Source organism: Armigeres subalbatus, unplaced genomic scaffold (assembly GCF_024139115.2).
Source record: "Armigeres subalbatus isolate Guangzhou_Male unplaced genomic scaffold, GZ_Asu_2 Contig1310, whole genome shotgun sequence".
Classification (NCBI taxonomy): Eukaryota; Metazoa; Arthropoda; class Insecta; order Diptera; family Culicidae; genus Armigeres; species Armigeres subalbatus.
In genome coordinates this window covers 1361866-1384543 of record NW_026942078.1, presented here as the reverse complement: position 1 = coordinate 1384543, position 22678 = coordinate 1361866, and the positions used below count along the sequence as shown (strand labels likewise).

At 41.2% G+C, this 22678-nt stretch overlaps 1 protein-coding gene, 2 long non-coding RNA genes and 1 pseudogene across 3 annotated transcripts; 3 read left to right on the top strand and 1 right to left on the bottom strand.

Annotated features, from left to right (window-relative positions):
- The first annotated feature begins 276 nt into the window (after window positions 1–276).
- On the top strand, window positions 277–2529 carry LOC134202622 (uncharacterized). The gene is made up of 3 exons (XM_062677639.1): window positions 277–995; window positions 1069–1222; window positions 2126–2529. The coding sequence occupies exons 1-3, from the start codon at window positions 860–862 to the stop codon at window positions 2154–2156; spliced, it is 321 nt and encodes a 106-aa protein (XP_062533623.1). The 5' UTR covers window positions 277–859; the 3' UTR covers window positions 2157–2529.
- A 6974-nt stretch (window positions 2530–9503) lies between these two features.
- LOC134202625 (uncharacterized) lies at window positions 9504–10294 on the top strand. The gene is made up of 2 exons (XR_009977279.1): window positions 9504–9912; window positions 9969–10294. It is a non-coding gene; the product is annotated as an uncharacterized LOC134202625 (long non-coding RNA).
- A 5554-nt stretch (window positions 10295–15848) lies between these two features.
- Window positions 15849–18082, bottom strand: LOC134202635 (DNA-directed RNA polymerase II subunit RPB1-like; annotated as a pseudogene).
- A 2540-nt stretch (window positions 18083–20622) lies between these two features.
- On the top strand, window positions 20623–21802 carry LOC134202637 (uncharacterized). The gene is made up of 3 exons (XR_009977281.1): window positions 20623–21184; window positions 21371–21591; window positions 21668–21802. It is a non-coding gene; the product is annotated as an uncharacterized LOC134202637 (long non-coding RNA).
- The last annotated feature ends 876 nt before the right edge of the window (window positions 21803–22678 follow it).

The following is a 22678-nucleotide window of genomic DNA, read 5'->3' as shown; positions in this document are numbered from 1 at the left end:
AGTTGTATACCTAGGACTCCTACACACCGGATTTAGAATTAAGCGCAACACCGAAAAATTCCGAGTGTCAGGTCCCGGTTATTAGTTCGTGGTACAAGCAGGAACTAATTACCGGGACTTCGGAGTCCCGAAGAACCGATTTAAAATTCATGCAACCCAGATGAGCTGACGAGACCAGCACCGCCAGAGGCGCTAGTGTATTTTACTCATATTATATGGTAAATTTATTTTGAGTGTTTGCTGTGAGTTTTGACAGATTCCTTCTTTCTCTTGTTCGCCTTGTTTTGACGTTCGGTGGAATTCGGTTCGGTGACGGTTCGGTTGTGTGTTGGTATTTATTTAAAACAATTTATTTAATAACGATTACTGGTAAATTCGCGAGGAAAACTATTATTAAAGTTTACGTGTGATTTGAAAGTTTGGAACGGACCCGAGACAATAAGGTTGCATTTTGTCACACTGTATGGATCTGGGAAAGACTTTGCAAGTCTTGGAAGTAACCGAAGGTAAACGATATTGGTCAAACTTGAAACCACTGGCGTTTTAACCGCCTTTCGGAAACTCTCATCTTGGACCAAAAACACAACCGCTGAACAAACACGAAGTTGCCGCTACCCCTAGCCAATAAAATTAAACTCCAACAACAACAACAACATGCCGCTACCCCACCGCTTTCTCGCCAGGATCGTTTACAGATTTTAAGCGCAAAATCATAATCGCCAACAATGCTAACCGAACGCGGCTCTCATTACCAAAACAGCCACCAATGTCGTATCCGCAATGAACGACCACAATTCAACCGGCTCAGGCGCAAATCAACTGAAACAAGGGTGAACTCGAATTGGTCAAGTACATCCGCATGAAGTCGCGACGGATTTGCAAAATTAAAGTATGCTTCAATGATTGGCCAAATTTTTACTCTTCTGGATCGAGGACGATAGCTTGGACATTCACCCGATGTAAGCGGACCTATCATCCAATCGAATTTCCACCAGGTAGGGTGATAACTTGCTGCATAATTTGGAACAATAATTATTCTAATTTCAATAAAAATGTTTTCTTTGACAGACCATCGACCTGCGTGTATTAAAAGTTTATTCTGCCTGGAAAAAGAGAATGCCAAATTTCTAACGCAAACAACTGCACAACAGAGTAGGAAATGTACCTACCGGACTAACAACTGGTTGTTTGAGGAGAGGAAAAAGATACGATTGATGTACGAGTAAGTATAACTTAGATTGTACTAGAAAAAATATTTCACACAATCCAGGAATCTGTTTTATTTAATTATTTCGCAAATTTCTTCAGAAATTCCAAAGGCAAATACTGTTTAATTCTTCCCTGAATAAATTTCCCGACGGAAATTCTTAGGTAATTGTAACAGTATTTTCCTTTGTAATTTCTGAAGAAATTTGCGAAATAGTTAATTATTGGGAGGAAATGCTTATCTAATCTTCCGGTCAATGTCATCATATAGTATGCATATACTCCTGTATATACTGCCGTTATATGCATAACTGTCCCATGTACATAGGAAATCCCAGCAAACATGGGACAAATATGCGTATGACGGCAGTATACACGATTGTGATGCATCACCAGTGCTACGATGTGCACGTATTACATGGCAATTTAACTGCATTGATTGTGTGCCTTTTCAAATTTTCCAATAATATTTCGTTGAAATATCACAAATTATTGTCGAAAGAAAAGTGCAGTGGGTACTGGCCAAGTTCCCCCTGGTGGTGCTAAACTGATAAGCAATAACTAATAACTACGCCTACCTCCCTCTATTTTAATCACGATCTTTTATTTAGTATCATAAGTGATCAGCAGTCGTAATATTACTTAATGTGGGGGGCACGCATGGAACATACTTTAAACGCGTGACAGCCGGCTGACCCGGCATCGATCAAAAGTGTTAAATTAATTGTAATTATTTTAATTAGGCATCAAATGATTAGGAGATTGTTTTCAGCATGGCATAACGCAAGAGAGGGTGTAAACTCTGCGTTGTATGGTATAGTGTGGGTAGTCCTTGATATCGATACCAAGCAAAAAAAAAAAACTCGAAATGATGGTTCTGCAGCTTCCACTCTTTATTTTTCAATTTTGTTTTTTTCAGGTCTAATGCAAAATTCAAACATTGGCCATAAATGGAGCCGCTGGATAAGACACGTAAAAGCATAATCCACGCAAAACACCAACTCGACGCAGGCAGTTGCTACTACTCTACCAGCTGGCGGCACAAATTCCGGTAGCAATATTGCTCCAAATCCCATGGTAGTAATATCCGGAAATCTGCACTTCAAGCTACGCAACATTTTCACTTCCTCCGGTGGGATACTTCTTGAACTTGTGGCCACGACTGCAGGCGCATCTCTTCATCGTTCCATCTTCATCGTTCCAACAAATGATCCATGAATCCACCTTAGCCAAGTGTTCAAAAACGCAGCTTTTCAGCCGTGAAATAGATTAAAAAAGATTAAAATGTTTCCGTTTCTAACATAAATAAAAACAAAGTTTAACATCAACAATTGAGCTTTCTGACGTCTAATCATTTTTCTCTTTGAAGTGCGCATGAAGGATATTAATACTATTTATTCAGGCTAAGGCCGGAGTGGCCTGTGCGATATATAAGAGTCTTCTCCATTCGGCTACACGTCACCAACCACGCAGTCTACGGAGGGTCCGCAAGTCATCTTCCACCTGATCGATCCACCTAACTAGTTCCATCGAACTAGACATCGTCGAATTTTTTTTTCAATCGAGCTTATATTCGTATTCTAATGGGCGCCTGCTATTCGAGCGCCGATTGCTTCAATTTAGCAATTCTAATCTCATTCAAATAACTCATGCTTTCATTTCGTATCTTTGATTATTATTTTAACATAATCTGCTACTACCACTCCAGTAGCCTTACGAGAAAAGGCGTAGGATTGCTAATCCGGAGGTGGCGAGTTCGATTCTCGGTCCGGTCTAGGATGTTTTCGGAATGGAAACATTCTCGACACCCTGGGTATAGTGTATCCATTGTACTTGCTACACAAAGATACATACTCATGCAATGGCGGGCATAGAAAAACTTTCAATCAATAACTGAGGAAATGCTAATAGAATACAATAATGACAATAATATAACAAAACCAGCCAAAGCCGTCATTCCCCCTATGTGTTCTTAGAATATAAGGTTCATTTAGACACATTCCAGAGCACAAAATTTGGCTTGCGATTTATCAAAGTTCATCTTCGTTGCTGATTAAATTCGTAATAATACGTGATCAAGGTAGGGGGAAAGACGGCTTTGGCAGGTTTTGTTCTATTATTGGCGGGGGGGTTTTTGTCGACCGAATTTTATGAAATTTGGCCACAATATTCTTTGATATGCAAAGAATGTTTAGGCCAAATTTGAGCCTATTCAGTCATAAAAAACCCCTGCCAATAATAGAACAAAACCTGCCAAAGCCGTCATTCCCCCTATGTAAATTATGTTTTATGATTTTATTTTATGTTATTTTATTTTATTTTCATTTTATCTCGTTTCAGAGAGCGAGTAATGGCGCTTTAGCCTAGGCATAAAAGCCAGGACATATGGGAGAAATACCTGTGTCCCATCCCTGGAAGTTGGATCAGCAAGGAGGGACACTAATCTTCTTAGCAATGTCCCTCCCAACGTCATCTTTCAATAAACCCCCTGAATATGAAACAGTTGGTACGGCTGTCCCTGTTTCTTCCTTTCGTGAATTCAAAACACTTCATTGATCATGTTATTCATTACGGAATAACCTGATTGCCGGAGAGTTATGAATTATCTCCCAATTTCAAGCCTGCACGGTGGGCCTGGCCGTTTTAATATTTGTGTTATATTTATGATATGCTGCAAGTATTAATGCTGACAAGAAAATGATCGGAAATACAACCGACATTTCCAGGATGCTTTTCAATACTGGCTGTGCATGTGCTAAGACAAGACAAGACAAGACAAATGCTAATAGAATACTAAGTTGAAAATCAGGCCAAGCTCCAGTTGGAATGTAGAGCCATTGAAGAAGAAGAAACTACTACCACAGGGGCATTATCGCCTGAATTTTAAAAAGAAATTCTTCAAGCGAGGGAATTCATAAAAGAACTAAAAGAAAATTCCCAAACGATTTCTCGGTGAAATTCATGGATGCATTATGCGGCAAATACCTCGAGAAATTTCTAAGGTCTCGTTTCGACCGTCTTCCAGTGCGGTTGGTTTTTGCGCTCTACTTTTGTGCGGTGATTCGCTTAAAAATAGAACAATAGAATCAGTGCAGTGACCTAATATCTCATAAACTCCTTTTGAAAATACTCCAACTCCTTGCGTTTCTTCTAGAATTTCTTCAGAAATTATTATTATTATTCCTTCCATAATATCTTCTGGGAACCAGAGCCGTAGCGTAGGGTATCAGCGCCCTTGGCGAAACCTTTATTTGGCGCCCCTTTCTCACTAAGGAAACTAATATATTTGCATTTTAAGTTTAGAGAAAAATTTGGATCTTACTTTGAAAGGGTTAAATTAAAATGTTTAATTGTTCAAATGTGTTTTAAATTACAACTTATGTGCAGGAACAATGTGGTTTGTGAAAGTCTAGTGGGTTGCAAGTGCTACCACTAAGCTCATTAAGCACCTCCAGCTCTGTCCCAGTGTGGAAGTCCTTGGCTGTCCCATTCTAGAGGCAACTCTGTCCCAGTGTGGAGATGTAATGCCAATAAGAAGAAGTGGGTTGCAAAAAATCTCTGAGAAATTTTAAAACTCGTCTAACGTGACTAACTATTTGCAAAATATGTAATCACTGACGATCCTCTGGACAATTCAATAAACTAATAAATAATAAAAATAAGAAAACGTGAATCCACATACTAGAAATAATACTGTATTTCGGATGGACATCATAATATCTTTTAACCTTTGGCTACATTTTATGTATTAATGATGAAACTTTCTCAAAAACACTAGTGATGAGAAATCTGCTTAGCATGTTTAACAAAAAACAAATTTATGTAGCAATATTACCAATTTAATCAAAGATTCGAAATAAATTCAGATTTTTAAACTACCATCGTCTTGTTACTAGTAAAATGGGACAATAATATCCGACTCCAAAAGATGTCGTTTTACACCTGGAATCGCTAACGGACTTATTCGAATCATTCCAATCAAGAAAAATCCAATTCTAGAGTGGGGCGTCGGTGATTTGGAGCCACTACTAGGTTCAATAAGTGTATGGAGAAAGATGGTTGATGACCAGAGTCGAATCTTGATTTTAGAGCGGGTTTGTTTGATGATCGGAAGCACCATTGAACCTATTTGGATCAGAGAGAGAAACATGGTGACCTAGCTGGGTCAATCAAGTCAAGAGTGAGTCAGGTGGTGACTGAAATCGGCATCAGACCTATTCAGTTGAGAAAAATCAAACTATGGGTCTTTCAGAAGTTTTTAGGTACTTCTGGACATATTCGGGTCAGTAAAATCCAACTCTAAAATTCGATAAAATTCAAACCAATCTGGTTCTGATTAAATTGTTGATAATAGAAGAAAACCTGTTATGAACACCGAGAGTCATTAAGGAAAGTCTTCCACAATAAATTAAACAATAAACTAAAAGTTCTAACAAGGCAAATTTGTTGCTGCTTAAATTTCTCGTTGGAGATATTCATATTCAGCAAATTTGTTAGATGAAAACTAGCAACCCTATAATCAGAGACCGGCGTAGTGAAAAACTGTCGAAATGGCAACGTATGGAAATGCATGAAATCGTGGAAATAATACTGGCAGCACTTGCACTTTTTGTTTGCGAAAAGGAACCACTTTTGACGGTTCGAATGGAAACAAGATGGCGTCTTCGCCGATCACTTATTCTAGTGTTTCTTATGAGAACCATTATTTTTAATACACAACCGTCATACCAAGTCAAACTCAGAATAATATTTAACGCTCTGGCATAAGTTTCAGGACTGCAGCAATTGGTAATTTCCCTTGGCCCAATACGGCCATAACGATCTTTTTTCGAGCCACATGAAGTTTTTCCCAAGAAAAACTATCAAATTTATCTTAATTTAATTTACACAAAACCCATATTACTACTTCTCGGTATCAGCCATTAGAGCCGCTTGTAACCGGTTCCAAAAGTTCTTGAGAAACCAAAATAGATCTCAAAGCTAAGAAGACCAATCCTTATGACTTCTTGTGAAAGAAAAGAAATATTTTTTTCTTTGATTTGGATAGCTCAAAATATTTGTACCACAAACTTTTGGATTTTGTACTCGATTTATTTTTTATCGACGAGCTAGTAACTACAATTGTTCTCATAGTGTAATTCTTGATTTCGGCGCCTCCTAAAGACTGGCGCCCTTGGCGGGGGCCAACCTGGCCAACCGCACGCTACGGCGTTGCTGGGAACTCATCACGAAATCCACCCGAAATTATTTCAAGAATCCGCAAACTTTTACCCTTTCACCGTTTTACAATGAAATTATAAATTTCTCCAGAAATTTGTTCAACAACTTTTTCAAATTTTTTTTCGGAATTCCTTCAGGTAATCCAGTTCCATTTCCGAAGCAATTTTCTGAGAAATTTCTTGGGAAATCTATTGAGGAATTATTATGGAAGGATTATTGAAGTAATGAATCAATAAACAAAAATCTTGCAAACCCTAAAGTTCTTCCAACCTAGTAACTGCCCACAATCAGAAAGCAAGTCTTAATCTTGTATATCGACGGCTCACATGAGCACTTCGAACGCTGCATGGTGCATCTGTTGCAAGGAACGTACTTTCTTTTTCAATGTGACGAGCTCCAAACACGTACACCGCAAGAAAGGTTAGATCTGGTCAAGAAGAATAGTCTTTGCATTAATTACCTCAAAGGAGTACATTTCGCAAAGGATTGTCTCAGTGCGGCAAGTAAGACCTGCAACAAAGTACCTTCGTGGAATCGAATCATTCGAACAATAATCAAGTGTCGCAATCTGGATCGGTTGAAATATTCGGAAGCTCCCGGTAAGGAGTTTACAGAAACCTCACCAATATCGTCGGCCCGCGAAACGTCGTTTCTTGTCGATCAAAATGCTCCCAGGTCGTCGGTTGTACCGTCCGATCAAAATCCACCCCATAGTGCCTATCAAAGTGCCGAAGCTATTCGGAACCAAGTTACAGTGCTCTTCTCAACCGCAGTCATTAAGGTTCGAGGTGCCGACAAGTTTCAACTAACAAGGGCTCTTCTAGACAGTTGGACTCAACCCAGCTTAATCTCCGAAGCCCGGTGTCAAAGACTTGGACTCAAGGGAACAAAATTAATTTTCCAATCAGCAGTATCGGGCAGTCCACGGTCAACGTTCGTTACGCAGTTACTCTTCCAGTCGCCTCTCGCTTTTGAGGCCTGCTTTGAATGCTTCGTTTTACCAAATTCTACCTTCGCCCTGCCCAGCCATTCTATTTGTGGCGCATTCCGCGCAACCTTCCTCTCGCGGATCCTGAATTTAACTTTAGCCAGGGAGTGGATGTAATTATAGGCGCTGAACTGTTTTTCACTTTATTACAATAAGAGTAAATTACTCTTGAAACTGAGTAACCACTACTTCAAAAAAACTGTTCTAGGTTACGTTGTCAGTGGTCAGTGTCAGTCTAGGACATGGTTTCCCAAACTGTGGGTCCCGACCCCCAGGGGGGTCGCGAGCGGATAGTTGGTGGGTCGCGCAGAACAAATATTAATTGCAGCTCGAATGCCGAACCTTTTGATCATTTTTTTTAGGAACATTATTTCAAGTTCAAACCGCATTTTATTATACATATCCATCACCATGCTATTTTATTTAAACATTTATGCCTAAAAGCTGTCCCCTTAATGAAGTAAAACAAAAACGCTAACATATACTACTTGGTAAAATGTATTTTTCATAGGTGGGTCGCGAGACATATAGAATTTTGCTAGGTGGGTCGCATACCCAAAGGTTTGGGAAGCTCTGGTCTAGGACATATGGAGGTGAGTTCGCGTGCGTTAACCGGTCCACAGTATTTTCTTCCCCATCACGCCGTCAGTCGTCAGCGCCGATACAGAGAAAATGTTTCGGCAGGTGTGGGTTCACCCGGATGACAGCCGTTTTCAACAGCTTTTATGGAGGAGTGACCCGGCGGAACCAATTAAAGTTTACCAGTGTAAAACTGTTACCTATAGCCTTGCCTGCTCTCCGTACCACGCTACTCGAGTTCTCGAACAGTTGATTCTAGATGACGGCAGTGCCAGCCATACGAAAGGGAACCTATGTTGACGATGTTCTAACTGGACATGCTGAGCTTCACGCCCTGCAGGAAACTTGCAGACAACTAATCTCTTTACGTCTAATGAAATCGTAGCATTGCAACGCGTTCCTTCAGAGCTATGGGAAACCTTCAATACACTGGAGATCGATCGCTCAATGGCAATAAAAGCTCTCGGACTTCTGTGGTTTCCCCAAGCCGACAAGTTCATGTTTAAAATTCCAGTTCTCCATGAACTAATCCTCATCACCAAACGAGCGGTGGTATCCGAGATGTCACGTCTGTTTGATCCTATTGGCCTTCTTGGCCCCGTAGTTATCAATGCTAAGATGTTTGTACAGACACTCTGAACGGAAAATTTGCCATGAGATTCGATTCCGCACGTTCGCCTCATTTGGGGGGCATTTGGGAGGCGGGAATACCATTTCCGACGCATTATGAGACTAAAAGCAAGCAGGCACATTGCGCACCATCGTAACACAAGTGGAAACGATCCTTATTTCCCGCTCTAGCTGCTCTGATACCAGGGTATTTTCTGATTGGAAAACCATTGGGCACAATCCCGGAACTAGACCTGAACCACATCAATTCTGGACGTCTCAGCCGCTTGCAAGAGATGAAAAAGTCGCTGCAAGATCTATGGACTTGCAGGTCACGTGATTACGTGAGCCATCTTCACCAGAGAACAAAATGGAAGAAGCAAGAAATCGATCTCCAACCAGGTCAACTGGTGCTCTTGAAATAACATAAATCACAGCTATATTGGCCTTTAGAGCGTATCATCGAGACCACCCCTGGTAAGGACGGGAAAGTCTGGGTGGTCGTTGTGAAGACAGCTTCTGGTCAGTATACACGGGCCGTCGCTGAAGTCTCGGCTCTTCCAACTGATCCTGACGAGGTAACTGAACCTAGTTATTTCATTTCTATTCAAAATTGCAAAAAAAATACTTACGAAGCTTAAAGAGAAAATAAGGAAAATAAACCGGACGCAGGTTTGACAAACAAACAACAAAACAACATCTATGCTGTCAGTAATGTGCATTACGTGCACGGCGAGACAAACATGCGGAAAAAGTAATAACTGACAGCGTCTTTTCAGTTGTATACCTAGGACTCCTACACACCGATTGATAATTAAGTGCAACACGAGAAAATTGCGAGTGTCGGATCCCGGTATTAGTCCCTGGTACCCTCTCAACGTCGCCCTCGATAAATCAAGCCGCGGCGAAATTTACTTCTTCTTTTTTCATCGAAAATAAATGCGCCATGTTTTGACGTTTATTTTATCCTGAAGGAGTAAAAGAGACAAAGCAACAATTTGCAATTTCGAAATATTGTTTCTTGCTCTTACTTATTATTACATTCCACATTTGGCATTTCGAAGATTTTGGTTGGTTGGTCATTAGTTCGAGTTTTCCTGGTTTTTCTTTCTCCTCGAAGTTCGGAAGCGCGAGTGGAAAAACGGTTGCAGCAGCAGCAGGAAATCAAGGATTGTCTTTGGGGACTGCAGCGACAACATCTATGCAGGAAGCGATAGATTATTTTCATTTATCATCACGTAGTTTATGCTATAATCCGCGCCAGCTCAGTGCAATGTCGAAGCGGCACTTCCACCAGAAACATTTTGAATGTAAGTCCTTCATTTCTCCTACGACTTTTTCATTAAACTATTATTTATCTCAATAGGATTGCATGCGGCACATCGTGGGCTTCAATTATTTGTCCTAATAATATCGACGAAGATCAAAGATTGTACGGTCAACCGGACCAGCAGGAGGATCAATCTGGATGATGACATGGGCGAGAACATGGAGGAAGAAGCTGCACAAAGTGATGATTCTGCCATTTCTCGGGCGGTGGTTTTACACGAGGACAAACGCTACTATCTGGAGGTATACGGAGAAGAAGTTGACACCATCGTGCTAGATAAACCTCTAATTGGAGTAAACAAATCGTACCCTCTATCCACAATCCAGTTTAGGAGTCCGGAAATATATGTATTCTGAGATCTACATCGGAAATGAATTGCGAAGCCGCTGGATAAGGTACTGGGTGAGGACATCACGAACGAAACGGTCTCCATTGGTTGGAACAAACACTAGGGAAAAATAGGAGATTATTTCCAGACAATTCACGATTTGGATTCACTTGCTGTTCGGTAATTTTGGGCTTCCGGACCAGACAACACAGGTCCCAATATTCCATTCGAAGTGGATAATGTGGACCCGAGAAGGTCCACTCTCCGAAAAACCGAATAGAAATGTCAAGTTCTAAATTCTTGATGCCATGATTGCGCAGAAGCCAGTGCTTCGTGGAGGTGGCTAGATTCTACGACGAATAACCCGACGTGTATCCTATATGTAGCCGTGTAGCCACCTGCCGATTGTATTTGCTCCGTTTATTCCGTCCTAGCCAGACGACGGGTCACGTAACTCAGCACGCGCCTGTACCCAGTTATCCGTTGTGCACCATCAAAACATTCATCCAACGATCGATCCGTTTGGATTCTAAATTTGACCTCCGGACTACCTGTCGGTGTTTCATCATTGGCAAATTATCCCTGGTAACCCGCTGAACAAAACTATCGTCATTCGATGGCTAGAATCTCAGCCAGCCTTGCGTTTGGCGCGTGAATTCATGACAAAACCCACCGATGAAAGGGTCGGACGTTTGATCAACAAATTCTTTGAATCCCATGTTGCTGGACCGTCCCCGCAGGACGTCCTTCTCAACTATCCTATTTCAGAAAGATAGAAATTTCGGATAAGAAACTCCACAACAATTTAGAAATAGAGGCAAAATGAAAAAAAAGAATACTTGAATAGTTACCATTGAATATAAATAATATCCATAAGCTCATTCGGCGGACCGCGGCGGTAGTAGCCAACTACTAGCCAAGTCTTATATCCAAATTCACAACATGTGACACTAACGGAAATCGCTCCACGGTCAGAATTGTCTGGACGAAGATCGTGGGAAGGCATATTCACCGGCTCCGTGAATATGTGGAGGCCCAGTGACCTCCTATATACGTGACTTCCCTGCAACGATGAGTCAATGTAAGTAGTACACTTTTCTTACAGTTTGTTTTCTTTTAGGGCACGTTGATTTGAACAGGAAACAAACAACTATTCTTTCGGGATATTTTCTGGAATACTTTTGAAATTCCTTGTGGATAGCAGTAAAAGATAGGAATCCACAAAGAATCCACCAAAAGAATTCCAGAATAAATCACGAGGGTTTTCGGAAGTATCTTTAAAATAAAGCGGAAGTAAATTATGCACTCCTTCGGCATTAGCTTTGGGAATTTCTCCGGGAATTCTAAAATTCTTCCGAAAATTGCTTCGAGAATGCCCCAAGAATTGGTTCAAGAATTACTCAAAGAAATTCCTTCGGGAATGCCTTTGGAAATTGGTTCGTCTATACATCTAAAATAATCTTTTAGTGCGAATTACTGGAGTGCGCTCTTCCTTTGGAGAGCCTTCCAAGAAGTCCTTTGAGAAGTCCTCCTGGAATTACTCCTAAAGTTTTTTCGAGAATTCCTCCGAAAATTTCTTCGAGAAGCCATCTGGGAACTCCTCCGATCCACTGAAAATTCCTCCGTGTATGCCTCTGCGAATTGATCCTGAAATTATTTTTGAAAATTCCTTAAAGAATTGTCTCGGGAATTCCTCCGATAATTCCTGCGAGAATTCTTCTAAAATGAATTCGTGAATTCCTTTGGAAAGTTCTTCGGAAATTCCTTCGTGATTTTTTTCGGGAATTCCTGCGAGAATTATTCTAATATAAATTCGAAAATTCCTCCGGGAATTCCCCAGCGAACTCCTCCAGGAATTCCTTTGGGAATTCTTCTGTGAATTCCTCCTAGAATTCTTCCAGGAATTCCTCCAGGAGTTCTTCCTGGAATTTCTCCAGGAATTTCTTTAGGAATTCCTCCATGAATTTCTCCAGAAATTCCTCCGGGAACTCCTCCGAAAAATCTTCCAAAAAAATCTTCTAGAAATCTTTAGGAACTCCTTCAGGAATTTCTATGAGAATTCCTCTAGGAATTTCTCTGAGAATGCATCTAGGAATTGATGTGCGTATTTCTATAGGTACTCCTCTGGAGGAATTCTTAGTTGGATTTCCCGGAGGAATTCTTGGAGAAATGGAGGAATTTTCAGTTGGAATTTCTGGAGGAATCCCCAAAAGAATTCCTAGATGAATTCCCAGAGGAATTCCTAGATGAATTCGCAGATGAACTCCTGGAGTGATTCCCAGAGGAATTCCCGAAATAATTCCTGGAATTACCGGAGGAACTTCTGGAAGAATTCCTGGAAGAACTCTTGGAGTAATTTCCGGAGGAACTCCTAGAAGAACTTCGGAGGAAATCCCGAAAAAACTCCTGAAGGAGTTCTTAGTTGGAATTCCCGGAGGAATCCCTAGATGAATTCCTGGAGGAACCCCAGAGGAATTCCTGGATTCATTCCCATAGGAACGCTTGGAGTGATTTCCAGAGGAATTTCTGGAAGAATTCTCGGAATAATTCCTGGGGGATTTAACGGAAAAACTCTTGGAAAGATTCACGAAGGAATTTCTGGAGGGGTTCCCAAAGGAATTTCTGGAGGGATTCCCGCAGGAGTTCCTGGAGAAATTCGTTGAGGAATTCCTCTGGTAATTCCTCTAGTAATTCCTCTAGCAATTCCTCCGGTACTTCCTCTAGTAATTCCTCCGGTAATTCCTCTGGTAATTCCTCCGGTAATCCCTCCAGGAATTATTCCAGTAATTTCTCCAGGAATTCCTCCGGTAATTCCTCCAGGAATTCCTCCGGTAATACCTCCATGAATTCCTCCCTGAATTCCTCCGGTAATTCCCCCAGGAATTCCTCCAGGATTTCTTCTGTTAATTCCTCCAGGAATTCCTCCGGTAATTCCTCCAGGACTTCTTCTGTTAATTCCTCCAGGAATCCCTTCAGTAATTTCTCCAGGAATTCTTCTGTTAATTCCTCCAGGAATTTCTTCGGGAATCCCTCCAAGAGTTTCTCCGGTAATTCCTTCAGGAATTCCTACGGTGATTCCTCCAGGAATTTCTCTGGGAGTTCTTTCAGGAATTCCCTGAGGAATTTCTGGAGGAATTACCGGAGGAATTCCCGGAAGAATTCTCAGAGGAATTTCCACAGCAATTTTCAAAGGAATACCTGGAGGAATCCCATGAGGAAATCCTGGAGGAATCTCCTGAGGAAATCCTGGAGGAATTCCTAGAGAAATATCTGGAGGAATTCCCGGAGGAACTTCTGGAGGGATTCCTGCTGATATTACTGGAGAAATCAATGAAGGAATTTTTGGAAGAATTCCTGAAGGGACCCACAGAGGACTTCCTGGACGAATGCCCAGAGGAACTTCTGTAGTAATTCCCAGAGGAATTCCTGGAGGAATTCTCGAAAAAAAATCCTGAAGAAATTCCTGGAGTAAATCCCGGGGGAACTCCTGGAGGAGTTCTTGGAAGAATTCCTGGAGAAACTCCCAGAGGAATTTTTGGAGGAGTTCCTGGAGAAGTTCGTGTAGGAGTTCCCGAAGAAATTTCTAGAACTATTCTCAGAGATATTCCTGTAGGAATTCCAGGAGGAATTTTAGGAGGAATCCCCAGAGGAACTCCAGGAGTAATTCACAGAGGAATCGGGTTGTTTAGGGGTATATATGTTTTTACATATTCTGAATCTGCATAAAAAAGTGAGCCTAACTCCAATTTTTCATAATTTTTGTAACCCCGGAACTATTTTTAATTTCCATTTTACATTTATGTGGGACTAAAAATTTGTTCTTATGCTGCATAGGCCAACTGTCATTCTATGAATGTTAGTGTCATTCTATCGATTGAAATGGCTTATTGTTTGCTGTATAAAAATGTAAATAAAAGGTTTACAAACAAAATAAAAATATGTTGAAGATCAGCAAAACATGCTCTTTATGTTAAACTATAAAAGAAACCTCATATTTTTCTTTGCTAAACAACCCAATTCCCGGAATAATTCCTAGAGAAATTTCTGGTGGAATTCCCGGAGTAATTCCGGGAGGAATTACCGAAGGAACATCTGGAATAATTCTTGGAGGAACTTTTGTAGTAATTTGCGAAGGAACTCTTGGAAGAATTTCAAAGGAACTCCTGGAGGAGTTCTTATTTGGAATTATCGGAGGAATTCCTGTAGAAGCTTTGGGAGGAATTTCTAGAGAAATTTTCTGGGGAATTTCTGGAGGAATTCCTCGAGGAACCCCCAGAGGAATCCCCAGAAGAATTTCCATAGAAACGTCTCCGGTAATTCCTCCAGGAATTCGTCCGGTAATTCCTCCAAAAATTCATCCGGTAATTCCTCCAAGAATTCGTCCGGTAATTCCTCCAGGAATTCGTCTGGTAATTCCTTCAGGAATTCCTCCGGTAATTCCTCCTGGAGGAATTCCTGGAAAAAATACCGGAGGAGCTTCTGAAAGAACTCCCAGAGAAATTCCTGAAGGAATTCCCGAAGGAATTTCTGGAGGAATTACCGGAGGAAATCCTAGAAGAATTTTCAGAGGAATTTCCACAGCAATTTTCAAAGGAATACCTGGAGGAATCCCCTGAGGAAATCCTGGAGGAATCCCTTGAGTAAATCCTGGAGGAATTCCTAGAGAAATACCTGGAGGAATTCCCGGAGGAACTTCTGGAGGATTCCTGCTGATATTACTGGAGAAATCCATGGAGGAATTTTGAAATAATTCCTGAAGGAACCCACAGAGGACTTTCTGGACGAATGCCCAGAGGAACTCCTGTAGTAAAAAAAATCCTGAAGAAATTCCTCGAGTAATTACCGGGGGAACTCCTGGAGAAATTCTGGGAAGAATTTCTGGAGAAACTCCCAGAGGAATTTTTGGAGGAGTTCCTGGAGAAGTTCGTGTAGGAGTTCCAGGAGGAATTCCTGGAACTATTCTCAGAGATATTCCTGTATGAATCCCAGGAGGAATTTTTGGAGGAACCCCCAAGGAATTCCCAGAGCAACTCCTGGAGTAATTCACAGAGGAATTCCTGGCATAATTCCTGGAGAAATTTCTGGTGGAACTCCCGGAGTAATTCCGGGAGGAATTACCGAAGGAACATCTGGAATAATTCCTGGAGGAACTCTTGTAGTAATTTGCGAAGGAACTCATGGAAGAATTTCAAAGGAACTCCTGGAGGAAATCCCGGAGGAACTCCTGGAGGAGTTCTTATTTGGAATTATCGGAGGAATTTCTGTAGAAACTTTGGGAGGAATTTCTTGAGAAATTTTCTGGGGAATTTCTGCATGAATTTCTGGAGGAATTCCAGGAGGAATTTCCATAGAAACCCCTGGAGTTATTCCTGTCGGAATTCCCGAAATAATTCCTGGTGGAGTTCTCGGAGTAATTCCTGGTGAAACTTATACCTGGAGTAGTTCATGTAGGAGAATTTCTAGAGCAATACCTGGTGAAATTTCTGGAGAAATCCCTGATGAAGTCCCGGAGGAATTTCATAAGGAATTCCCGAAGAAGTTTCCGAAGATGTATTTCCGAAGGGATTGTCAGAGGAAATTTCCAAAGATTTTCCGAAGGATATACTTATAAGTATTGAGGTTCTATTGTAATTTCTTACGGAATTCAACTCAAAATCCTTTGGGAATTCCTTAGGATTTCTCCGACAATTACGCGGGGAATTGGTTTGTATTGTAAATTCCACTGGGAATTAGTCTAGAAACTGATCCGGGAGTTGCTTTGGAATATTTGATATTATTTCATGAGCTTTTATGAGATTTCGGTTATGAACACCGTTAGGATCTTTCAGTCGTTCCGAAATATTGATCATTTCCTTCAACCTGGGTGCTCCCAATGATATACGCTTCAAGGACACAGCAGCAAAAAGGAAATTGTTCAGTGTTATCTGAGTAGCGGGTTCACCAAGTGATGGGACGATGAATGCAGTTGTTGGTTTTGGCAGTTAACCAGCCAAAAGTTGAATGCATTAACAGTTAAACAAAACGTATTAATTAACAAAAGTATATCTAACCAGACACTGGAACAGAAATGTGGCATTTTCGTTGGCCTGTTTTGACAAACGATTAGTTCCGGTCAAGATGAAACGATTGTTTAAGTTCTTTAACCCCATGAATAACTTTGGGCGGGAAAAAATCTGTTTTGTCTCGTTTATTTTTGTGGAAAATCTTTTGCGTATTCCACCATTCTGGAAGATGTGTCTCTACCTTCCGATCCCGCAGTAACTGTTTATACTCGGTTTCAATTTTCTGGATAACATTCGGTGATTTCAACAGCTTCTTGATAACATCTTGGTTGGAAACCCTTCGAAAATTTCTCACGTTGGTCGGATCGAACCGAGAAGCGCTATCGGCAGCTTGATCGTAGACAGATTCTGCAACCCCGCACAATCCATCTTCGCCGTATTACGTAACTTGATCAGTTGATCGACCGAGTTTCGCACGGTTCCGTCGTAATTCACCATTACCGACTCCATAGCCTTAATCAGGCGTCGCTGGATATTGCCGGTAAACGTAGCGTGGAAGTGAAACTCGGTCGGTGTTAATCCGGCAAAGTATGAATTTTCCTTAGTGGTGACATAGCCTTGGGATTCCGGGCTGTAATCATGCGGCAGGGTGCGTGTGTTTGCGAAAACCAAACGGAATTCACTTATACCTTCGACGGTTTATTGACCCACAAACGCAATAACCTAAGAGTAATGAATGGAGTAAAATGAGTCAGATCCGTCAAATATAACGATGCTGTTTAATTGTCTTACCTGAGAGTCCACTACATAAGCCCTAGAGGTTGTTGTATTTAGACAACGATTTCTTAGCAGAGCGACCAGTTTTGTCACGAGCGTCGTTCAGAATGCAATTTATCTGATTCTCGTAAGTCTGTCGATGTGTTAACGGGATTCGAGAGTCTGTTCCTGTAGTTTGCCTCCTAGATTACGCCAAAGACATCTTGTTTGGCTTTGTGATTGACTCTCTGAATTCCAACAAACATCTGAGGATCGGCAATGGTGTCACAGATACTCATGCATGGCCACATCCGAGGTCACACACTAAATGTTATCGTAGAATCATCCGACGATTTCGTTTCCTAGTTCGAGGAGAATGATGCTCAGTAAAGAACCAGCTAAAGTACCGAGTGTCTTGTTGCACAGAATGATGAATTCGCCAATCAATACGACACGTGAAGATTAATTTCTTGTCCGTCAAAATCGGCGTTAGAGAGAGAGTTAGCACCGGTGGCTTCTTGGTTTCCCAGAACCGTTCTGCCGTTACGGCGATCTACTTTTCCAGCAACTTTTCGTTAACAAATTTTCACTCGGCAATTACGTCAAAACCGGTTCTTGTGAGCGAAGCTTGTTAGTGACCGCAACCGCCGTGGTCTTGCTCTGGTTTGGATCCGGTGGCTCTCCGTCCTTTGTAATATCCATATCTGGCCAAAGGGATATGACCGAAATACCCAGGCATTCGGTTCTGTTGCCAGCGCATGTTGTACAACGAGAATTATGTTCGATGACACCTAAAATGCAAAAGAAAAAACAAACATTCTGCTTCAATATCTTTTGGAGGATTTTTTTGCAAACAAATCAAAATTTCTTAATGAATAAAATTACAAATTAAATTTTTATTATTATTTAAATTATTATTTTGCCTTTAATTAAACTACTTATCATCTGGAAGGATTACAGTTTATATGGTTCTAATATTTTTTTAACTCCCCGTTTAACTGCACATTACGAAAAAATCCCGCTGCACATTCCATCATTCAAAACTCACCTTGCCGAGGATCCATCAAATCCGTACAACTTCGGACGGCACCTTTCCATCGTTTTGAATTTATCCCTCCGTTACCAAACATGCGACGGATTTCATCCGACGAAAGGATCCCGAACGTGACCTTCTTCACCGAACGTCGACGTCGGTGTCTTCGAATCGCCGTTCATTTTTGCAGGAGATGACACTGTCGGATGTTGTTGGACTGGTAAATTTTCTTCCTAGGATCTGTCCTTAGCAAATTCTAATTGTCTTTCTTCCCAGCGTTTAGTTTCGTACTAAAATACAACTTTTCGTCAGAACTAAGCGGTCCTGATCCCGGATGAGTCCGTCGACGAGCACCACATTTAAAATCCTGGATACATTTACATATACTTAGTAAAAAATATGGTTTGTTATTTATCTTAATTATTGTAACTGGTAGAATAAACAATTATGAAAAAAGTCACTGTAAACAACAACAGCTCTTATGAGAGCTTGGTGACGTCTAATCATCTTTCTCTTTCAAGCACATAGATGGGATAAAGTTTGTTGCAAATCCTATATCCTTTCTATGTGCTTGAAAGAGAAAGATGATTAGACATCAACAAACTCTTGTTCCATGAAAGAAAACAAAAACAAGAAGAAGAACCTCAAATCAGGAGCTCGATGTGGCTTGACGTTACATAGCAAGACGTCGGACCCATATCAGGCTGAAATGTCAAAGCCATTTCAAGACAAAATTTTCAAAACGACTTATCTGCTTTTGTAAACAAAGATTCGAACGCTGATTTGACGAATCTTATAGCTCTCCCACGCAAACCAACACCATCAACAGGTAGCGGAAGCCTTCACCTACCTATTGATGGTGTTAGTTTGCGTGGGAGAGCTATCAGATTCGTCAAATCGTCGTTTGAATCTTTGTTTACAAAAGCAGATAAGTCGTTTTGAAAATTTTGTCTTGATTTCGCATGTTCGAAGTCAGCTGGGCTCGACGCAAACGGTGCAGAATCGCGAGATGTAAGGCGGATCCTCTTGCTCTGCTCACTCTCAGATCAGGCTCTGTCTCACTGATCGGGGCTTTGATGTCAAGCTTCTGTCGGACTCAGATTTCTCAGAGGGTACAAGTACCATGGTACACTGAACCAAAACATCCGCTCAAGAACGACTGAAAATTGTATTGCCTCCGCCCCTTAACGATTGTCATCCGCTTTCGGGATGATAGTCGTTCGTTTGATTTGATGGTGGATGACATACATTCATAAAACAGTCATATGGTATTCGGAGGATTTTCTTATTGGAACTGTATGGTAAGATAAATTGTTTTTGAGTGTGATGCAACCGGATTTCAAAGGAATATAATTCGAAAATGAAGGAATGAATCTTTCAAGCCGATTACTTTTTCGATTACTAGAAATAGAGGTGGATCAGAGGATGAATCTAAAGAAATTAAACACATTATTGTTTTATTTTTATACACGCATTTCATGTTTTTACATATGTACATTATAGAGTTGTTCTAACGGGTGACATTTAAGCTATTATGATTGTTAAAGTGGCGATGAAATGTTTCCATCGTGTATGCTCACCGTTGGCAAATAAGCAATTAGTGAATCACTCGGTGTTTTATTCTTGGTGCACTGTTGAATAAATTGGCCCGATATTTAGTAGCGAGTATGCAGCTTACCATTGACGAATACATAGACGGAGGGGTGGCCATTTTTCCGGGCACCACTATATACCCCTGGGGAGTGACGGATTACAATTATTACAATCACTCGACCATTGAGAAGCCCCTCAATTCGAACAACGCCAGTTTGACAACAGTTGTCATTTTCATTTTTGTTTATGTTTTTGTTATGTTTTTTTCTGTTTTTCCCTCGCGTGCCGCACAGCAACAACTTTTTCGGTTGTTCTTTTTTATTTATTTAAAGGTGATTTAAACGAGGCCGTCTACTGATCCGCCAGCAGCGGATAAAAAAAGGAAGTGACTCATCCTCGTCCGGTCAGCAGTACGGGTCCGACTTGGACGTAACGAACATGTACCCGCAAAACATATTGACGATTCCGGCGCACTATCATTTTGAAATCAAATTTCCGAACCGATCATTCCAACATCGCCGGCCGTATCGTCTCCACCGGAAGCGCGATCAGCACCCGCAGATCGTTCACACGGTGGACATCATCTCACCGTATCTCAGCAGCCATATCTTGCAAGAACATGTGAAACAACACAAAGGTACGGCCGCGCCAAACGATACACCGCAATGCTATTCACCCATAAGAATCAAGTGAACGGGGTGCAGAAAACGCGGCGGTACCTTTCATGAAGGGTTCGCCGCGTGCAATTTTGAGAAAATCAGGCAATACCTTTCGACAGTCATTCGCCGCGTGAAGTTTTGTGCATGTACCCATTTGGGAACACTACAAACGCCGCGCAGTGTATCATATCCAGAAAATCTGACAATAATACTTCGGATGCCCCAACGGCAGATCACAACCCCTGAAGTTTGCTGGTAAGTTCCTTTATGCAACTGCTTAGTGCAAGGTGTTAATTTAAAATTTCCCTCACAGAAAAATAAGCTACATTAGAACGGGTAGAAGTTGCTCTTTTGTACCCTGAGAAAGCTGAGGAAATCGAAACGGTCATTGATCCACCCACTGTATGCACCTCGCTATCATAATTACTGGCATCAAATCCCTCAGCCAACGATCAACATTCGTCGGAGCATTTCCCATCACAACAATCGAGGTATAGTGCGTACACCTTCCCAAGGGAAGATTCCGGGGGATGCTGTATTTTTGATTGCGTCCCATAAAGTTGAATAGTGGAACTACCAGGCGACATATAGCTGCAAATCAAGCCACCCTATTTCCATCATCCGCCTCCACATCATCATTCATCGACACATGTCATTCATCATCGCTAGCCGGTCAGCAATAGTACGAGCTACACCAACCCTCCACCGAATCATCCTGCACCAATTCACCATACGACAGAACCGGTTCCAGTACAGAAATTGAAAAATCTGTGTGATCCTCGGTCCTAGTGATGAATGATTTCCTGGAGCTGCTGCTGAGATGAGCGCCCAAAAGCGAAATGCTTCAATTTAAAAAAAAATTCGTGTGATTATGGCTCTTGGTAAGTATCTAATGAGTGGAGGATCATTGAGGCAAGCTATTCCTGTCCTCATTGATAAACGTCGAGAACGGAAATAGCAGTATTGTCAAAATGGTCATTCTTCCTATATGCAAATGGATTCTGACGCATTTTACTATCTCGGATTCAAGACTAAAGAGTATTAATGTTTATTTGTTTATTTTTCAGCACTAACTCCGCTACACAAATTCCTGAAAATCAGAAGTATAAAATTTCATTATTCCCGCAGTTAATTGGCAGGGTGAACCCGGCCAGAAAACTCTTATTGGTCCCCAACAGATCCGAAGAAAAACAAAGAGAGGTGACCCAGCAGCGCATCCGGAGAATGCAGTCCACTTTTGGAATGCGGAAGTTTACCGGATATCAAAATACACTGGGCATATTTGCAGGTAAAACGCTGATTCACGGCCGCGCTCCTAAAATTAAATACCTATTCATTTTTCCCTTGATTTTTTCCGTTCACAGAATCAGCCTGGAATCAGATTTAGGGTAAGACGGTATAATGCGCCCCACCTGGCCAAAACGCCCCCTTTGATTTCTAGAAAACTATACCTAACTAAGGGTGAAAATCAGTTAAAACCTATAAATATTTGTAAAGCCATCATACTATGTGAATTTGGAAGTATTTTTCTATTACACAATGAAAATAATAGCAAAATACAAAAAAGTTACAATTTTGATGTAACTTTTCATGTTTGTTTGCTCAACATTCTGGAGCAATATTGTGCTTCCAGTTGAAAACCGCAGTGAGCTCTCGCGACAATTGAGTTTTTCCTTATTTCCTGATGTCGCAACTGCATCGCGACTAGTGCGCATCTATGCCACCGTCGTGCGCCATGATGCGCACTAGTCGCGACGTAGTTGCGACAAAAGGAAACGGGAGAAAACTCGATTGTCGCGAGAGCTCACTTCGGTTTTCAACTGGAAGTACAATACTAGCATACTGTCCGAAAAACTTGCACTGGAACACTTAGTTGGGCAACAAAATAACTTTTCTCAGTGGTTAACATGATATAAAATTGCTTCTATCTTCAAAAATGTACGATTTTCGAAAACATGTTTCACTGGCCAAAACGCCCCAGCGTAGGCAGGATGGTATGCCCTTATCAACTGTACACAAGCGCAGCGAGCCTGCAGCAGTTGCTTCCAAATTGTATGGACAATATTGAAATGTAATTCACTCCTGCTTAAATGGACTTATGTTGTTTTTTTAATGTCAAGCACATAAGGATTTGTAACCTTTTTATGGGATTGATAAAATACTAATGAAGGGCTTTGAAACGTGTTTGATTACGGTGGGGCGTATTGACCAGGCACTTTTTGAAATCCAGTTTTTCACGACTTTTCAATAAAGCTTTATTACGTGTTCTCAGTAATATTTTTATATGAATACTCACAGGTAATGCATTTGCGACTTGATGAACTACCAAATAACACAAAGTTTGCATAAATTACGTTGAAAAGTATTGCCTTAGG